The sequence below is a fragment of the Poecilia mexicana genome, unplaced genomic scaffold, assembly GCF_051168715.1.
Source record: "Poecilia mexicana isolate PSO_F unplaced genomic scaffold, ASM5116871v1 scaffold_2, whole genome shotgun sequence".
NCBI classification, from domain to species: Eukaryota; Metazoa; Chordata; class Actinopteri; order Cyprinodontiformes; family Poeciliidae; genus Poecilia; species Poecilia mexicana.
Window position 1 is genome coordinate 11,383,794 of NW_028263371.1, and position 15,849 is coordinate 11,399,642.

The window sequence follows — 15,849 nt, forward strand, 5'->3', positions numbered from 1 at the left end:
TTGGACCTGTGGCACATCTAAAAACTGCAGGACAGCGGAGGACTGGAGTTTGACACCCCTGGTCTAGAGCATCGTATTGATGTCTGGCAATCAATGGACCAGTCTTTGTTTGGTAGTTGCCAAAAGTACAGAACTTGGCTTCAGGAGTTGTGTCAAGAGTAAAGTTTGGTGCAGAGAGGACTATGATGTGAGGATATTTTTCATGAGTTGCTTTTGACATTTTGGACAGTTTCTTGTAGATCTCCTGTACTTTGTGGAAACAGTTTGAGGATGGACTCCTGGTGTTTCATCAAGGCCCATAAAACCATAAATGAATAAGTTCCCTGGTATCCACAGAATCCTGACCTCAACCGGCTGCGACACATTTTTAATGAGTAACAGTGAGACAGCCTGTTTAAAAGTCAAACCTCAACCCTTTTATCCATATTACACCCGATGGATAAAGAATGGAGAATCTCTCAAATTCATTCATGTATGAAGACACATGACCTGATCATTTTATGATAATGCTATTTGTGTTTTAGATTACTATGTGAAGTGAAGAAATAAAATGTGAAGAAATAAAAAATATAAAATGCTTTCCCCCCAAAAAATCTCAAACAAAATTTAAAGATGGTCTGAATCCATGAGTAGAGCAAAGAGAAAACCTTTGACATGCTGTCAAAAGTACGTGGACGACGTGACTCAGTTTTGTTTTTCCTCAGTCAAGGTTGAGGCCCCAAACATGACTGTGTGCTAATTTCTATGGGGCCCTGTTGCTCAACATTAACTCACTTTGTTTGCAAAGCTTTTGTCTACTTGAACGAGGTCACACAAAACAAGCAGCAAACCCTTTTTGTTTAATGCTAGGGAGAAAATATTAAAGACTGAAGAAGATGCAAGAAAGCCAAGTTTTTACTGAGCATAAATGTGACCAGAAGTTGAGGCTGAAGCAACTGCTATGGGGGATCCAGAAAAACACTGAGAAGGGTTTGATGATGATGTCTGAAAAATGTAGATTGTGGGTAACAGATCGTTGGAAAGCGATCGAAAGTAATTTCTATGTTCTGCTGCTCATGCTTGTGTGGATTCTCCCAGGTATTCCACCTTCTTCCAGAAAGCTAAGGACATGTCAACATAACAAACTGTCTTATCACCACTCGACCCGTTGGTGGATCGATGACCTGTCCGGTGTCCAGCGTGTCTAGTTGTCTCAACTTCTATCATATGAGAGTTCACTACTTGTTGTCCTCTTCTCAACTGACTCTGAGGCCAGATTCATGGTCCCTGGCATCGTCTCTAGATCCTTCATCTCCAGTGTCTCCAGGACTGGAAACAGGTCTGTCCAACCTGACTCATCATCATCATCATCATCATCATCATCATCATCATCATCATCATCATCATCATCATCATCATCATCAGCGTGACCATCACCCACTTCATCAGCAGCAACAGCATTATCCATCTCCAGAGTGTGAAACTCCATTGTTTTCATTTTCTGCATCACCCGGAGTGTCTCTTATCGTTTTCTCTACCTTTGGTGCATCCTCCACCCTAATCGTCTTCTTCTTCTTGCCATGATTGTGTCTGCCTAAACCATCTCCACAAATCACAATTTCATCATTCAACTCACTGTCAACAATACAGCATCATTAAACAACAGTGTCACGACACTCTGGAGTTTGTATCGAAGTTCTTCAGGAAGAATTAGTAATGAAAGAAAGACAATCCTACTAAAATGCATTGCAAACATGTTTTGGAGTCAGGCACCAGACGGCTTAAGGATATCTATGAACTCTCGAGAGGCTCCTTGAGGAAATGTTGCCTTTCATTCAGTTGTCCTGGGTCAGTTTGAAAGAAGCGAGGCTGCAATGTAGCGCCATCAGCCCAACGCCGGCTGGCAAGGCGGGTGAAGTGTCTTGCCAAAGGACACAAATGGGTAGGTGGACCGGAAATCAAACCAGTGATTCACCGATTGCAGGGCGAACTCCTACGTTTCCACCGCCGCCCCCCATCAAGGAACTGCTTTGGAATACCTCCATAAATTGAAGCTACCTATAATCTATTGGTTCATTTTACAGAGAAGATTTCTCAAATATTTTAGTATAACAATAAATATAAAGTTACTAAAGATAAACATTTTCATTTTTTTATGTGGAGGACCAATCAACAGAGTAAATTTAATCCATTGATAACATATGAAGAAGTCAATACATAATTGGAAGTTAATGTTCACCGTAGCGTCATTGCACCACACTTTGTTGAGAGGTCAGTAAAGTGCAACTATCAGCGATTTTTATTTATCTTATGAGGACAGCTGGGTTAGTTACCTCCTGGACCAGAGTCGGACCTGTTCTGGCCAGAACTTTGGCCAGACCTCTGGAAAGTTCTAGAAGAAAAAAAAATGTTGTTTTATGTCTTGTTTTTGTTTCATCTTACAAAAAAAATCTGTCTTTCTTACTTTGCATTCAACACAAAACAAAAAGAAAAAAAAATCTTTTTCCAGGTCTTTTTACTTGTTTAGGTACTGAAAGGCAAATGAAATAAATATTTCTCTTGAGTTATTTTCTGTGTTTTTCTTCTCATCCAGCATGCAAGAAAAGAAAAACACATTTTAGTTTGTTTTTTTTTAAGTAAAATGACGACAGAAATCCTTTTTTTCCCTTGCTGTTTACTTAAGCAAGACAAAATACTTCCAAAAATATATTTTTCTTTCCCCGTGTGTTAGATGAGAAAAATGACTTAAAAAAAGACAAAGAAAAATCACAAGACACATATTTTTTTTTTGCCCTTCAGGATTTAAACTAAAACAAAGTACAAGACCTAAACACTTTTCTTTTCCACTCTGTTGCAGTAGAAATTAAAGAAATGTTTTTTTCTATAGTCAGAAATAGTATTAGAAAAACACATTTGATCAAAATTTGCACATTGCAATTTTTTCTCCCATTGAAAACAAAAATGTTCCACGAGTTAAAAAAAATAAAATCTTGACCGTATTTAAATTTAGATTAAAAAAAAACATTCACATGACTAAATAGAGACTAAAGAAATTGGTCAGACTTTGTGAAAATTGTTGCCTTTCAGGGGCTTCCGTACATCTCTAAAACACACGTAATAAATGCATCTGAAAATAGAGTCGACTAAGAAAAGGTTTCACATAAAATAATCATCTATTGACTGGAGTTTTGTGGTGCAAACTCTCTGAATCTCTGCAGAGGTGGGATCGAGGTCTCAGGGTCACAACACCGGGGAACACAAAACGCTGTGGGCGTCGTTCACAAACCCAACAAACCCACGGCTTCTGCACGTTGTCCCTCACCGCCCCTCCCTTTGGCGCCTGTCGTCATGACACCCACGTGAACTGGGATGCAATATAAGCAGATGCTGCAGCTACAGCCAGTACCTTTTGCCCAGGTCTTCAGCCTACTGGACCAGAGGACAAGTCGTCATGAAGCTGCTGCCCCATATTCTGTTGATGTGCCTGGCTCTTGCTCTGGCATGGGCCCAGTAAGTAGCCTCGATTTTAACTTAATTAAACAATCAGGAAGTTTAGGAATTTTAACATATTTGTACTTTTCATGCAACTGCAAGCTCATTATGTAATCCATGTTTGACAAAAAATTGAGCTGTGCTCTGCTGATTATGTCTCCTAAAGTCAATTTAGAAAATCAAATAAATCAAATATTTAGATATTTAGATGAATGGTAAACTTGACCTGCTATCTGTTGCATCTGTTACAATAATTAAATCAGCCTATCACTATATTTATTATTTCCAGGTCCACCTTTGTCAAGTTTAAATAAAATCCTGAATGTATAGTCAAACAATTATGATCGAAACGATGAGAAATTCTGAAAAGCCAAGTTTCTTTTTCACTTTTTCACAGGGGTAAACACCAAGGCCAACATGGAGGCCCAGACCATCATGGAGGCCCAGACCATCATGGACGCCCAGACCAACATGGACGCCCAGACCAACATGGACGCCCAGACCAACACGGACACCAGCACCATGCAGGTGAGTTTACAAAAAGAATACTTTTTGAGAGATAAGGTAATCTGCATATCTTCAGAGTAAAATCCTCCTCCTGTCATTTTACCATTGTGTTCTTGTGTCCTGCAGCCGTCCTCGACCGCTGCAAGGGCCTTGAAATGGACGCAGTCGCAGAAAACGAGGAGGGGATTCCGTACTTTTTCAAAGGTGGATCCCGTTATAGTGAACATTTGGGGACTCCAACTCCTTTTTCCTGGAACAAAACACACAAGGAGTTTCAAAGATATGGGGGCAACAAGTGTGTTTATCAGTGTAAAGACTCTGTGTTTGTCTTTGCTGACAGGTGACCACTTGTTCAAGGGCTTCCATGGGAAGGCCGAGCTGTCAAACAAGTCTTTCGCTGAGTTGGACGACCACCACCATCTGGGCCACGTAGACGCTGCCTTCCGCATGCACTACGAGGACGATCCCACACACCACAACCACATGTTCTTCTTCCTGGTACGCTCCAGCAAAAGAGCTTGCAGTTTTGTTGAATTTGCACCAGAAACAAAATCAGAAAAGTACGACAAAGTATGAAGGTCTGGATTTGAATTCAGAAAAAGTAATAATTTGAGGATAAAGTCATATGAAAATAATGGAGAAGTAGTGCAGAAAATATATATATTCCGACTTTGTTCTCACCTTATTTCTACTTAACTCTCATATTATTATGACTTCTTCTTCTTGTGGAACTTTATTTTTATATTACTACGACTTTTTTTCTCATAATGCTATGACTTTATTCTAATATTATCATATCATCATGACTTTATTCTGATATTATTTCAAATTTAGTCTTATTCGACTTTATTCTCATCGTTTTGACTTTATTGCCATAATTTGACTTCATTGTTGCAATATTATGACTTGATTTTTGTAACTATTTTTCCTTAGTACGGCCCAAATACTCTGTCGTAGAAGATCAATTTTGTACGACCTGAGCAGACAAATTCTGAAAATGAATTGCAGAGGCTCACAGAGACACAGTGTGAAGTTCCTGGAAGAGAATGTGACGATCTGTGCAGCTGAATGTGACGATCTGTGCAGCTGAATGTGACGATCTGTGCAGCTGAATGTGACGATCTGTGCAGCTGAATGTGACGATCTGTGCAGCTGAATGTGACGATCTGTGCAGCTGAATGTGACGATCTGTCTCACGCAGGACAACAAGGTGTTCAGATATTTCCAGCACAAGCTGGAGGCCGGCTTCCCCAAGGACATCTCCGAGGTCTTCCCTGGAATCCCGGACCACCTGGATGCGGCCGTGGAGTGCCCCAAGTCAGAGTGTGGCGAAGACTCTGTGATCTTCTTCAAGGGTTAGTTAGTGCACAGATTCGGTCGTCTAGTTCTAATCGGACAACATCTCTGATTGAGAAGAAGAAGTGTCATTTTGACTCATTTCATATCTCCAATTTTTGCAAATTTTGTGCGTGTTTGTTTTTTCTTTTTCTCTGCAGGCGACGAGATCTTCCACTACAACGTGAAAACCAAGGCTGTGGAGAAGAAAGAGTTTGCGTCCATGCCGAACTGCACGTCGGCCTTCCGCTTCACGGAGCACTACTACTGCTTCCACGGACACCAGTTCTCCAAGTTCGACCCGAAGACCGGCGAGGTGCACGGAAGGTACCCCAAAGAGGCCCGCGACTACTTCATGAGGTGCTCCAAGTTCAGTAAGTGGAGAACAGACGGCAGCAGGGAAATGCAAAGCTAAGTGTGAGCAGGTGACTTGAAGACGAAACTGGTAGACGTAGATCAAACATTCTGAGAGTAGATGTGATTTGGTAAACCTCCGATTGTTGGATGACGGCAATGTGGTTTCATTCTGATGCTCTCTACATGTTTGCATTAGAAATATGTTTGGAACACAGACAATATACTAGCTGCATTAATAACATTAATTTGGTTTGTGGAAAATCCACAGCATCAGCCAATAAAGAGTTAAATGAGACATAAAACATGAAAAATTAAAAAAATGACTTACAGGATCAGCATATCTCTTTCCGCCAGTAAGAACCTGCCTGAGGCAGATGGACCAATAAAATTAAAATGTAGATCAGAACCATTTAATTTTCCTGTGACAGGTTCTGGATGAGCAGTCAAACAGTGAAAGTTAAAAAAACAACAACTCCAGATTCATTAGTTACATGTAATCTCAAAACTTTAACAATTTCTGGTCTGTAGACAGATATATGAACCAAACATATGGGCTCATATTAACACATCTATCATGTAGCATTTTTTCCCCTTCATGTCTAAAAACAAAAAAGTCCTTTAATAAGAAATGAGAAAAACAGAATAAGTCAAACTTGGCATCTCCAATCTAGACTTCAAAATAACACAGACTAGTTCTGGCCTGGAAAGCCTTAATCAGTGCATCTGTGGTTTGATGTAGAAGTGAAACGTGTCGGCTTTAAGTCCAGCTGTAAAAAGTGATATTTCACTTGTTCAGGGGACGACGGCGACCACCTGGAGAGAGAGCGCTGCAGCCGCGTTCACCTGGACGCCATCACTTCTGACGATGCCGGGAACATTTACGCATTCAGAGGTGAGATATGGCGGCCAAATATTCATCCTGTCATCTGCGGCTTGAGTTTTTGCATTTCTTTTTCTTTCCCATCACATTGATGACGGATGACTACGCTCGGTCTTTTGTCACAATTCAAGCCTTTATCCAAGGCAGAAGTCATTCGGCTCTTGATAAGGTCCAAAGGTTTAGGCACAAGAAATGTACAAATTTCTCCAACTTAAGTGAAGTAATAAAAACAAATCTTTACATTTTTATGTTGGAAATGAAGGATCAAGATTATCCATCCATCCATCCATTTTCTTTACACCCTTGTCCATTAGTGGGGTCGGGAGGGTTGCTGGTGCCTATCTCCAGCTAAACGTTCCGGGCGAGAGGCGGGGTCACCCTGAATAGGTCGCCAGTCTGTCGCAGATAAGCAGAATTATAAATTTGACCTACGTGTGTTAAATTTCATAGTACTGCTTAAGAAAACAGCCAGAGATTGTCATGAGTGACTGTTGCTGGTGCCACAGGAAGAAATTAACCTCCACGGCTGCATAGAAGGATAAGTTGCATTGGTAAATGTCAAGATTGAACTGGAAGGCAGTAAATATATGTGTATATATATCAGTTTTTAGAGAACCGCCTTGTTTATCAGCGTTACCATTTCCAACTTCTCCAAGCGATTCCTTTTTTTTTTCTTCTCCGCAGGCCATCATTTTATCCGTAAATACAACAACGACACACTGACCTCAGACACCATCGAGAGCGCCTTCAAGGAGCTGCACAGCGAGGTCGACGCCGTTTTCTCCTACCAGGACCATCTCTACATGATCAAGGTAACGCGACACCGCCGTGTTCAAACACGGTCGTCTGGAGAACATGGAGAACTCACTTCCTCTCTTCCTCCTGTTCAGGACAAACATTTGTTCGTTTACAAAGTCGGCGAGCCTCACACCCACCTGGAAGGTTACCCCAAGCCTGTGAAAGAGGAGCTGGGCATCGAGGGCCCCATCAACGCCGCCTTCGTCTGCCAAGACCATCACATTGTTCACATCATCAAAGGTGAGACCACAATCGAAGCCGGACCGTGAGAAACGTCGGCTTTAAATGTTTAATTCTGATGTGTAAAGAGGGGTTTCGAAACACAGAGGTGAATTTGAATCCCCTTCCTGGGGTGTGGCTGATTTTGACACGCTTTGAAATGTTCATACGTGACACTGGAGTGAAAAAGAAAAGCCCTTCAGCTAATGCTAATAAAGCTACATCTGAAGGCATTTCAGTGGGAACAATAATTACAATCATGAATGTGAAATTATTCAAGTTTTATATATATATATATATATATATATATATATATATATATATATATATATATAGAAAGCTGGACTCAAGGACAGCACAGAGGCCCTCATCCTGGCCGCCCAGGAACAGGCACTAAACACCAGAGCAATAGAGGCTCAGATCTACCACACCAGACAAGACCCAAGGTGTAGGTTGTGCAAGGAGGCCTCTGAGACAGTCCAGCACATAACAGCAGGGTGCAAGATGCTGGCAGGGAAAGCGTACATGGAACGACATAACCAAGTGGCGGGCATAGTGTACAGGAACATCTGTGCCGAATATGGACTGGAAGCCCCGAGGTCAAAGTGGGGAACACCCCCAAAGGTGGTGGAGAATGACCGAGCTAAGATCCTGTGGGACTTCCAGATCCAAACAGACAAGATGGTAATGGCGAACCAACCGGACATTGTGGTGGTGGATAAAGAACAGAGGAAAGCCGTTGTGGTGGATGTAGCAATACCAAGTGACCACAACATCAGGAAAAAGGAGCATGAGAAACTGGAGAAATACCAGGGCCTCAGAGAGGAACTGGAGAAGGCCTGGAAGGTGAAGACCACAGTGGTGCCTGTGGTCATCGGGGCCCTCGGGGCAGTCACCCCCCAACTGGAGCAGTGGCTCAAACAGATCCCAGGAACAACATCAGACATCTCAGTCCAGAAATGTGCAGTTCTAGGCACAGCCAAGATACTGCGCAGAACCCTCAAGCTCCCAGGCCTCTGGTAGAGGACCCGAGCTCAGAGGATGAAAGAGACCACCCACGGAGGGTGAGAGGGGAATTTTTTTTTTTATATATAAATTCCCTTCTCACCCTCCGCGGGTGGTCTCTTTCATCCTCTGAGCTCGGGTCCTCTACCAGAGGCCTGGGGGCTTGATATATATATATATATATATATATATATATATATATATATATATATATATATATATATATATATATATATATATAAAATCAATTTGACTTTTTGCTTCAAGCAATGTTTGCTTATTTAGGAATCATCATATAAACATTAAATTAAAAGATGACTCCTACACATTTTAATGTAAAAATTCCATCATTTTACAGATACATTTTTTCAGACTTTACGTCAAATTATAAAATATTACAGTTCATTCACTAAGTTAAGACTTACTGTGGTCATATAATTATATATGCAATATGTTATTATATAAATACATCTTAAAGTGCTTTAAATATGGCAGCTGAACAACCAGAAGCAGGAAGAAAAGAAAAGGATGGAAAAAATGAAGGCAAGAGGAAAGGAAAGGAAAGGAAAGGAAGGATAAAAGGTTAAAGTAATGAATGAAAGAAATGAGCTTTAGGACGCAAGAAGAGCAGTAAGGAAAGAAGGAATGGAAAACACGAAAAAGGAAGAAAAGAAGGATGTAAACTAGGAAGAGGTAAAGAAAGAAATGACAGGCAACAGGAAATACTATGTTCTACTTCCGTATTTATCAGGCACTGAAGAATACCTAAATAGATCCCCAAACGTGACCAAATCTCACTGGAGTGTCACATATTAATTAACGTCTGACGTCATGTCCTGTGTTTCCCATCCCGCTGCTGCCCCCGCCCCTCTGCAGGTACGGACATCTACGACGTGGACCTGAGCGTCACCCCCCGCGTCCCCACCAACAAGCGCCCCATCTCCGTCCTGAGGAAGGTGGACGCCGCCATGTGCGGTCCCGACGGAGTCAAGGTGATCCGGGGAAGCCACTACTACCACTTCGAGAGCGTCATGCAGTTCGCCGTCGCCAGGGCTCTGCCCGAGCAGCACCGAGTGTCACTGGAGCTGTTCGGCTGCGACCACTGAGCCGCTTTCTGGGAAAGGACTGAGCGGGAGCCGCGGGGCGTCACATGCAGTGGAACATGAAAAAAACAAAACAAACAAAAAAAAACAATATGCAGGCACTTACAACATCCGGCGGCGAGAGACGACACGGTCTTTGCAGCAACTTGCTTCCCTTCTGCGTTTTACCTCAAAAATAAACCTTGACGTTTCTTAATAAGGGCCTCTGCTTTTCATGCTTTCTGTGGCCACATTCTGACTCGGTTTGTACAGTCAGACATTCATAGAGGTCATAGTCTCTCCTTTAACAGGTTCTCATATTTATATTTAATATGTTTACTTGCACCCCGTTTGTTTTGTCTGTAATTTTCAGTTAAACTTCCCAGAAAAATGTCAACAACGTCTTTGAGAAACAAATCTGACCAAACCAAAAAAAAAAAAAAAAAAAATCTTTAGGAGTATTATTTGTAAGTCAGTCCAAAATTTCACTGGTATTCTTCAGTTTTACTGTTTTTATTAAGCCCGTAGATAAGGGGTGTCCAACGTGTGGCCCAAGGGCCGTCTGTGGCCCTTGGAATAATTTTCTGTGGCCTCTGACTGGAGTTCAAAAATGGTACAAATTGGACTTTCCAGCAATTGGAGCTAATCCAGATAAATCCTCGTTTAAGACTGCTAGGATGAGCTCTTGTATTTGAACAACGCAAATTACTTTTAGTCACGTTTATTTTTTATTTATTTATTTTTTTAGTTTTTAATATCATAAGAACAAACATGACTACTCAACAGACTTGGGCGCCCCGTCATTAAGCCCGGCTAAAGACAGCAGAGATTTTAGAAGAACGGTTCCTGTTTTTGTTGCTCGAATTACACTGAGAACAATTTTTTAGACCAACAACACAGAAAATAATTTACCCAAACTAAAGCGTCAATGTTACTTGGAGTCAGAAGAAACACAGTGGCAGAATGAAAAAGACTGCTCAATTTGACATGAATATGGATCATTTTGATCTTGACTGTAGTTATTTTCATGCTTCTGAAAACACTGAAAATAACTACTAATCTACATCAGTTTGGTTAATTACTTTTGCAAAAGTAAACTTCTAGAAATTTTAAGAGTAATTAGTTCACATACATTTTTAAAGTTATTTCCATCAGTTTTCATTTGGTGCCAAGAGGACTTCTTTCATTATTTTGGTAATAAAACTTTTTAAAATAATCACCTCGTAAAACTGATGATTCCCATATTAAATCAATGATTGCCAGCGGCTCGAAACGCCTAATCCCTTGCAATCCAGTTAAATGCAATGGTAAGACTCCCACCAGTAGAGGGCGTAAGAGCTCCACTTCATGAACCAATTGATACTAGAGAAACTTTTACATCTCCTTGTTTTGCCAGAACTTGATTATTATTACATTCCTGCTGGGTTCCGTTTTAATTTCAAACATTTTCCACACTCACTTTTTCAAAGATCCTCTGCCTTTGAAAGAAAAAAGGGACACAAAGAAGGGAACAATGTCCGAGAATCTCTCATTGCTTTAAGACTAATCCCTTAAAGCCTGTTTTGTCCCCTTAGCTACTCGAATCCAAACACTTGTGTCCAACATCACTTCTTGAAATCAGTGAATCTGAGCTTTCACAGATAAGGATTCAAAAAAAGGTTAGAAACTGATTCTAAAAGGTGGATCAAACTTCAGATATAAGGATTTTTAGAAAAGTGGCTTAAGACCCTTCCTAGTGCCATTAAAAGTATAATTTTTAAGATGTTCAGTAGTTCTTTAAATCCTTCTAACTTCAAGCAAAGCTAGAGATGTGTGACCTGGGGGGTTCGTCACTCTGCTCTAAAATGAGGCAATGGGATGATGTCAGCTTGGTGACTGAAGTCTCTGATGACAGCAGGGTTCATCGGATCACACAATCCCTCATTTCAGCGGCCCGCCCGCCCGCCCGCCGCCGTGACAACGGCAGCAGAAACAGAGCAAGCCTTCATCAGGCTTGATGTGATGTGAGACATCCACACTGCAGGGCTGCGTAACTCATCCAATTGGACCGACACTCACCGACTGACAGAGAACGAGATATGTTAGAGGTTCAGTCGATTTGTGTTTTTGTGAATAGAAGAAAGATCTACCTGGATGTTAGTCTTGTCCATCGTACACGATTTTGCCCAATTTCATCATTAAAACACCCTACGGTGTTTTTGCAGCACATTTTCACATTGAGATTCACTCCATTAGGAGAGTTTCTGAGGAGAGATAAACGGTAAAAAGTGACTCAGATAAATTAAATTCCAAACATTTTTAAAAGTGTAATTGTAGTGGCTCTTAAATGTGCAAACTCCTGCTAAAACTCCACGTTTTGTGAGGAAAACAAATGAGGCCACGATGAATCATCTGAAAGTTTTAAACCATCCTTAATGTGACTGATAAATAGATATATTTGTAGGGAAAACAATATTTAAAAAATAAACATATAATAAAATGTCTGCATGTCTGCATACATGCACTTAAACTAACACTTGGTTGCAGCAGCTTTTTATTTCAATTTCAGCTTTAAGGCTTCTTTAATAACACAAAAAGAAAATTATTTCGCGTTTGTTACATTTTCAACTGGTGCGGTTCGCTTTCACACTCCACTGCGTCAAAGGATCCAAACCCTTCAAAAAACCCGTTCAGCCCCCTCGCCTGTGGTGGCGCCGCACCAAGAACCACTGAAGGAAACGACATGAAAACCGCAGAAGAAGACACTGAGACTTTTTTTCTAAACAAAATGTAAACAAACATGGAGTGTCGTCAGACTTTAGCTGTTGAAGGATTTATCTTCGGCAAAAGGCATTTCTCTCGCTAGCGCTGTATTCGTGCATTTGTTTTGGTTATATTTACCCAGAATGCCATGCTCTGTACTTCTCTTCCTGGTTTTGGAGCTGTCTCTGTTTCACATGCGCATTCGAACCGCTCCAGAATTCACTTCACCCGAACAGACACCTGGGCTTTAAGGGGGAGGACCAGAGTTCGGTGTTTCGGTCCATGGCGCATTCACACCTCGCCAAACGAACCGGAGTTTCCAGGCAGACGAACTACAGTTTGATTAAAGCCCACATGCTGGTAGCTTTAGCCGCCAGTGAGCGGCAGGACGAGCAGCCGTTGGGCTCCTTGATGGTGGGCTTGTACAGTATGCTTCTGCACGTTGCGGCATCTGTGTGTATGTGTTCGTCTGTGAGGTGTCTGCTTGTTGGTTGCGATGCTTAATTAACTGGACAGGGAGGTTGACGGACATCTGCTCTCAGCCTGCCGTTTGGGTAGCCTGACCCCCTCGGAGTGTGTGTGTGTGTGTGTGTGTGTGTGTGTGTGTGTGTGTGTGTGTGTGTGTGTGTGCGTGCGTGTGTGTGTGTGTGTGTAGGTGTGTGTGTGTGTGTGTGTGTGTGCGTGTGCAGAACAGGCAGGTATGGACTTTGGCCAAGACTGTGCCATTTAAACGTTGGATCTCAGGACCAGATGGTGCCAGCTAGTGTCCCCTCGGTAGACTGGTGACCGCTAAAAAACCCTCCCCCGGATGTAACCCCGATGCCCTGCATCAAATTGTCAGATTGAGCAGCGGCCGACCTGGTAAACACACACAGGAAAGGCATGAACTCACAAGTACACACACACACGTACACAGACACACACACACACACACACACACACACACACACGCTTGTGATCATTTTGTTTTGTACGCAGTCCTGTATCTGACAAACAACTAAATAGTCAACTAGATATTCCAGTTTCTTTGTCATATTAATATTTATGAAATCACTAAAGACTCTAAAAATCATAAAATTTCACAAGCTTGTACCTCTGTTTTGGACCATGAGTCTTTTTGAAAGCATCTTAGTCAGTGGTTCATTTTTTCAGGGTGAAAATATTTAATTTATCCAGCTCAGATGAGTAAAACCTTTAAAACTTAATTCTAAAATCGTGCTGCTGAGTGCAAATTGAAGGTACAAGCTTGACTTATTCTGTATGTTTGCAACTACTTTATAATTTTTACAGACTGTAAATTAATATGAAAAAAGTGTGAGTTTCACCAGTGTTACAAAAAACATTAGTATGTAAACCTAGATTTACAGGGTGTCGGTGTTTCGGCTGTTTTACAGTTTTCTGGACATTTATTCCAGATTTGTGGTTCATAGAAGCTGAGTGCTGCTTCTCCATGTTTGGTTCTGGTTCTGGGGGATGCAGAGCAGAACCAGAACCAGAAGACCTGAGAGGTCTGGAAGGTTGCTATGACAACAACATATCTTTAATGTGTTTTGGTGCAAAGCCGGTCAGTGATTTAAAAGCACCAGAAGGATTTTAAAGTCTAGAAGAGAAAGTCGAGGAACGTGAAGCTTAGAATGATTTCAGAAATGGCAAATATGAATAAATAATAATAATAAAAAATGCTCCACCTTGTCCTCCCTGTTATTTAAACTCTTTCAAACAACCATAAAAGTTTTAAAACAGACATTTGAACAGCACACAGCACAATATCACTAGATACAGCAAAATTGCAGTCGCTTAGTAGAAAGAGGACAGAAATGTGTGGAAACGTTCCAGTGTTAGTTAAAAATACACATTTGATTCTTATCGCTTCTTCAAATTTAACCAACACTTTAACGTCACCCTGACAATGAGACGTGGTGGTGGCAGCATCATGCTGTGGGGACGACTTCAGGGAAGCCAAAGTTTATCGAAAGACGGAAGGAGAGCAGCTACAGACTCTGCCTCCGTTCCTCACCCTCCCACCACCTCCACATCCTCTCCCATCACTTTTCCCTCCTCTCCTCGCCCGTCCTGCGCGTCTAACCTTCCACACCCTCCACGGCGTCCGGTGGGTGAGGCTACGCAGAGCTGTCAGTCCCTTGCTGAGGCGGCCAAGCGGCACGTCCCGGTCAGAGGGGAGGCCCGGGGCAAATGGTCGGGGGCATCGTTGTGGGTCCGGCCGGCCTCCCACCGCTGAGCGGCGGACCCCCTCAACAGATTGAGCCTCCAGCTGGCCAGTACGGGGGCCGCCGCGGCCCCATGCTGGGGACACACATGCCACGAAGCACAAATTCCCTCTTGCACGCCAACATGCACACGAGCACTAACATGTGCGCGGATAAGAGGCCTGAACACAGACACAGCAGCGCCATCGAAGGGAAAATTATGTTTTCGTAAGCGTCAAAATCAGGTGTGTTGTGCAGAAAAAGAAAAATATAGACTCCTTTATGTATATATAAAAATAGATCATTTATGTAACTTGTTAAAGCATTATTCGTTTCGTTTACAAAATGCAGATTTTTTTCAATTTGGTACGTGTTTCCTTTCATAAAATTAAATCTCAATCTGAAACAAGTCAGTCGTGATATTAAAAATGTTAATATAACAATCATTAAAAAAAACAATAAGTATGTCGTCTCTGTTGCCTGAAATGTGTCTAAGCACTACCGTCTGATTGGATAAGTTTAAACTTTATATCCTGCCTATGAGTTTCATTCATGAAAATAAAAACCAGTGAAGACAGCAGAAACCTAAATATAACTGTCACATCTTTTCACCCTTTCGCCAGGGTTTAAACATGGGAGTAGGACGCTCTCTTTTACTAAATGTTCCTGTAAACTTAAAATGAAATTCAGCTGTCAAACATTTTACACCTTCTGGACATTTTCAGCTTTAGAATGCAGCAATAAATCAACACTCATACAGTTTTTAGAAGGATATGCTTGATATCAGTGTTCTCATCCACTTTTACATTAGCTTCTGAGATCTTCCGAGTTTCTCTGAGCTCTTCTGCCAGTAGCAGTAATCCACGGATCTTCATTTTCACTCCACACATTCCAAAAGTTGTGTTTCGTCTTTTCTTTGTAAGACTGAGAAGTGTGGAAATGACTCTTCGTTAGTAAACCAGCTGTTCAGACTCACAAACGGTTCCCCCCAAAACGTCACCGCCATGAAACGGCTCATGCAACAGACCTCAAGATAAATCCTCCTGTGAGGTTTTGTGCATTAAGGTTCACTCTCACAATCACTTAGAATCAACATCGGGCCCATATGAACTCAGTCTAGGTATATACCGACCGCCACAGGAGAACAGGACATTACAACAGAAGATGACACTTCAAGCCAGAGAGAGGAGGAATCATCAATGAAATGGGGCATAAATGTTATCAAAATCCAAAGATTTGTTTCTTT

General features: G+C 41.7%; 1 protein-coding gene across 1 annotated transcript; it reads left to right on the forward strand.

Annotated features, from left to right (window-relative positions):
- The first annotated feature begins 3,376 nt into the window (after nucleotides 1-3,376).
- Nucleotides 3,377-9,874, forward strand: hpxa (hemopexin a). Its single transcript, XM_015013051.2, has 10 exons — nucleotides 3,377-3,489; nucleotides 3,869-3,999; nucleotides 4,105-4,182; nucleotides 4,319-4,476; nucleotides 5,180-5,333; nucleotides 5,475-5,687; nucleotides 6,467-6,562; nucleotides 7,235-7,362; nucleotides 7,441-7,588; nucleotides 9,449-9,874. Exons 1-10 carry the CDS (start codon nucleotides 3,431-3,433, stop codon nucleotides 9,676-9,678), a joined length of 1,395 nt encoding a protein of 464 aa, XP_014868537.2. The 5' UTR covers nucleotides 3,377-3,430; the 3' UTR covers nucleotides 9,679-9,874.
- Nucleotides 9,875-15,849: the final 5,975 nt, after the last annotated feature.

Bases quoted from the DNA above. Each gene is read 5' to 3' on its own strand.
- hpxa (XM_015013051.2), top strand. From the start codon at position 3,431: ATGAAGCTGCTGCCCCATATTCTGTTGATGTGCCTGGCTCTTGCTCTG. The intron at 5,334-5,474 runs GTTAGTTAGTGC...TTTTCTCTGCAG, and splicing joins CTCTGTGATCTTCTTCAAGG to GCGACGAGATCTTCCACTAC. The intron at 7,589-9,448 runs GTGAGACCACAA...GCCCCTCTGCAG, and splicing joins CATTGTTCACATCATCAAAG to GTACGGACATCTACGACGTG.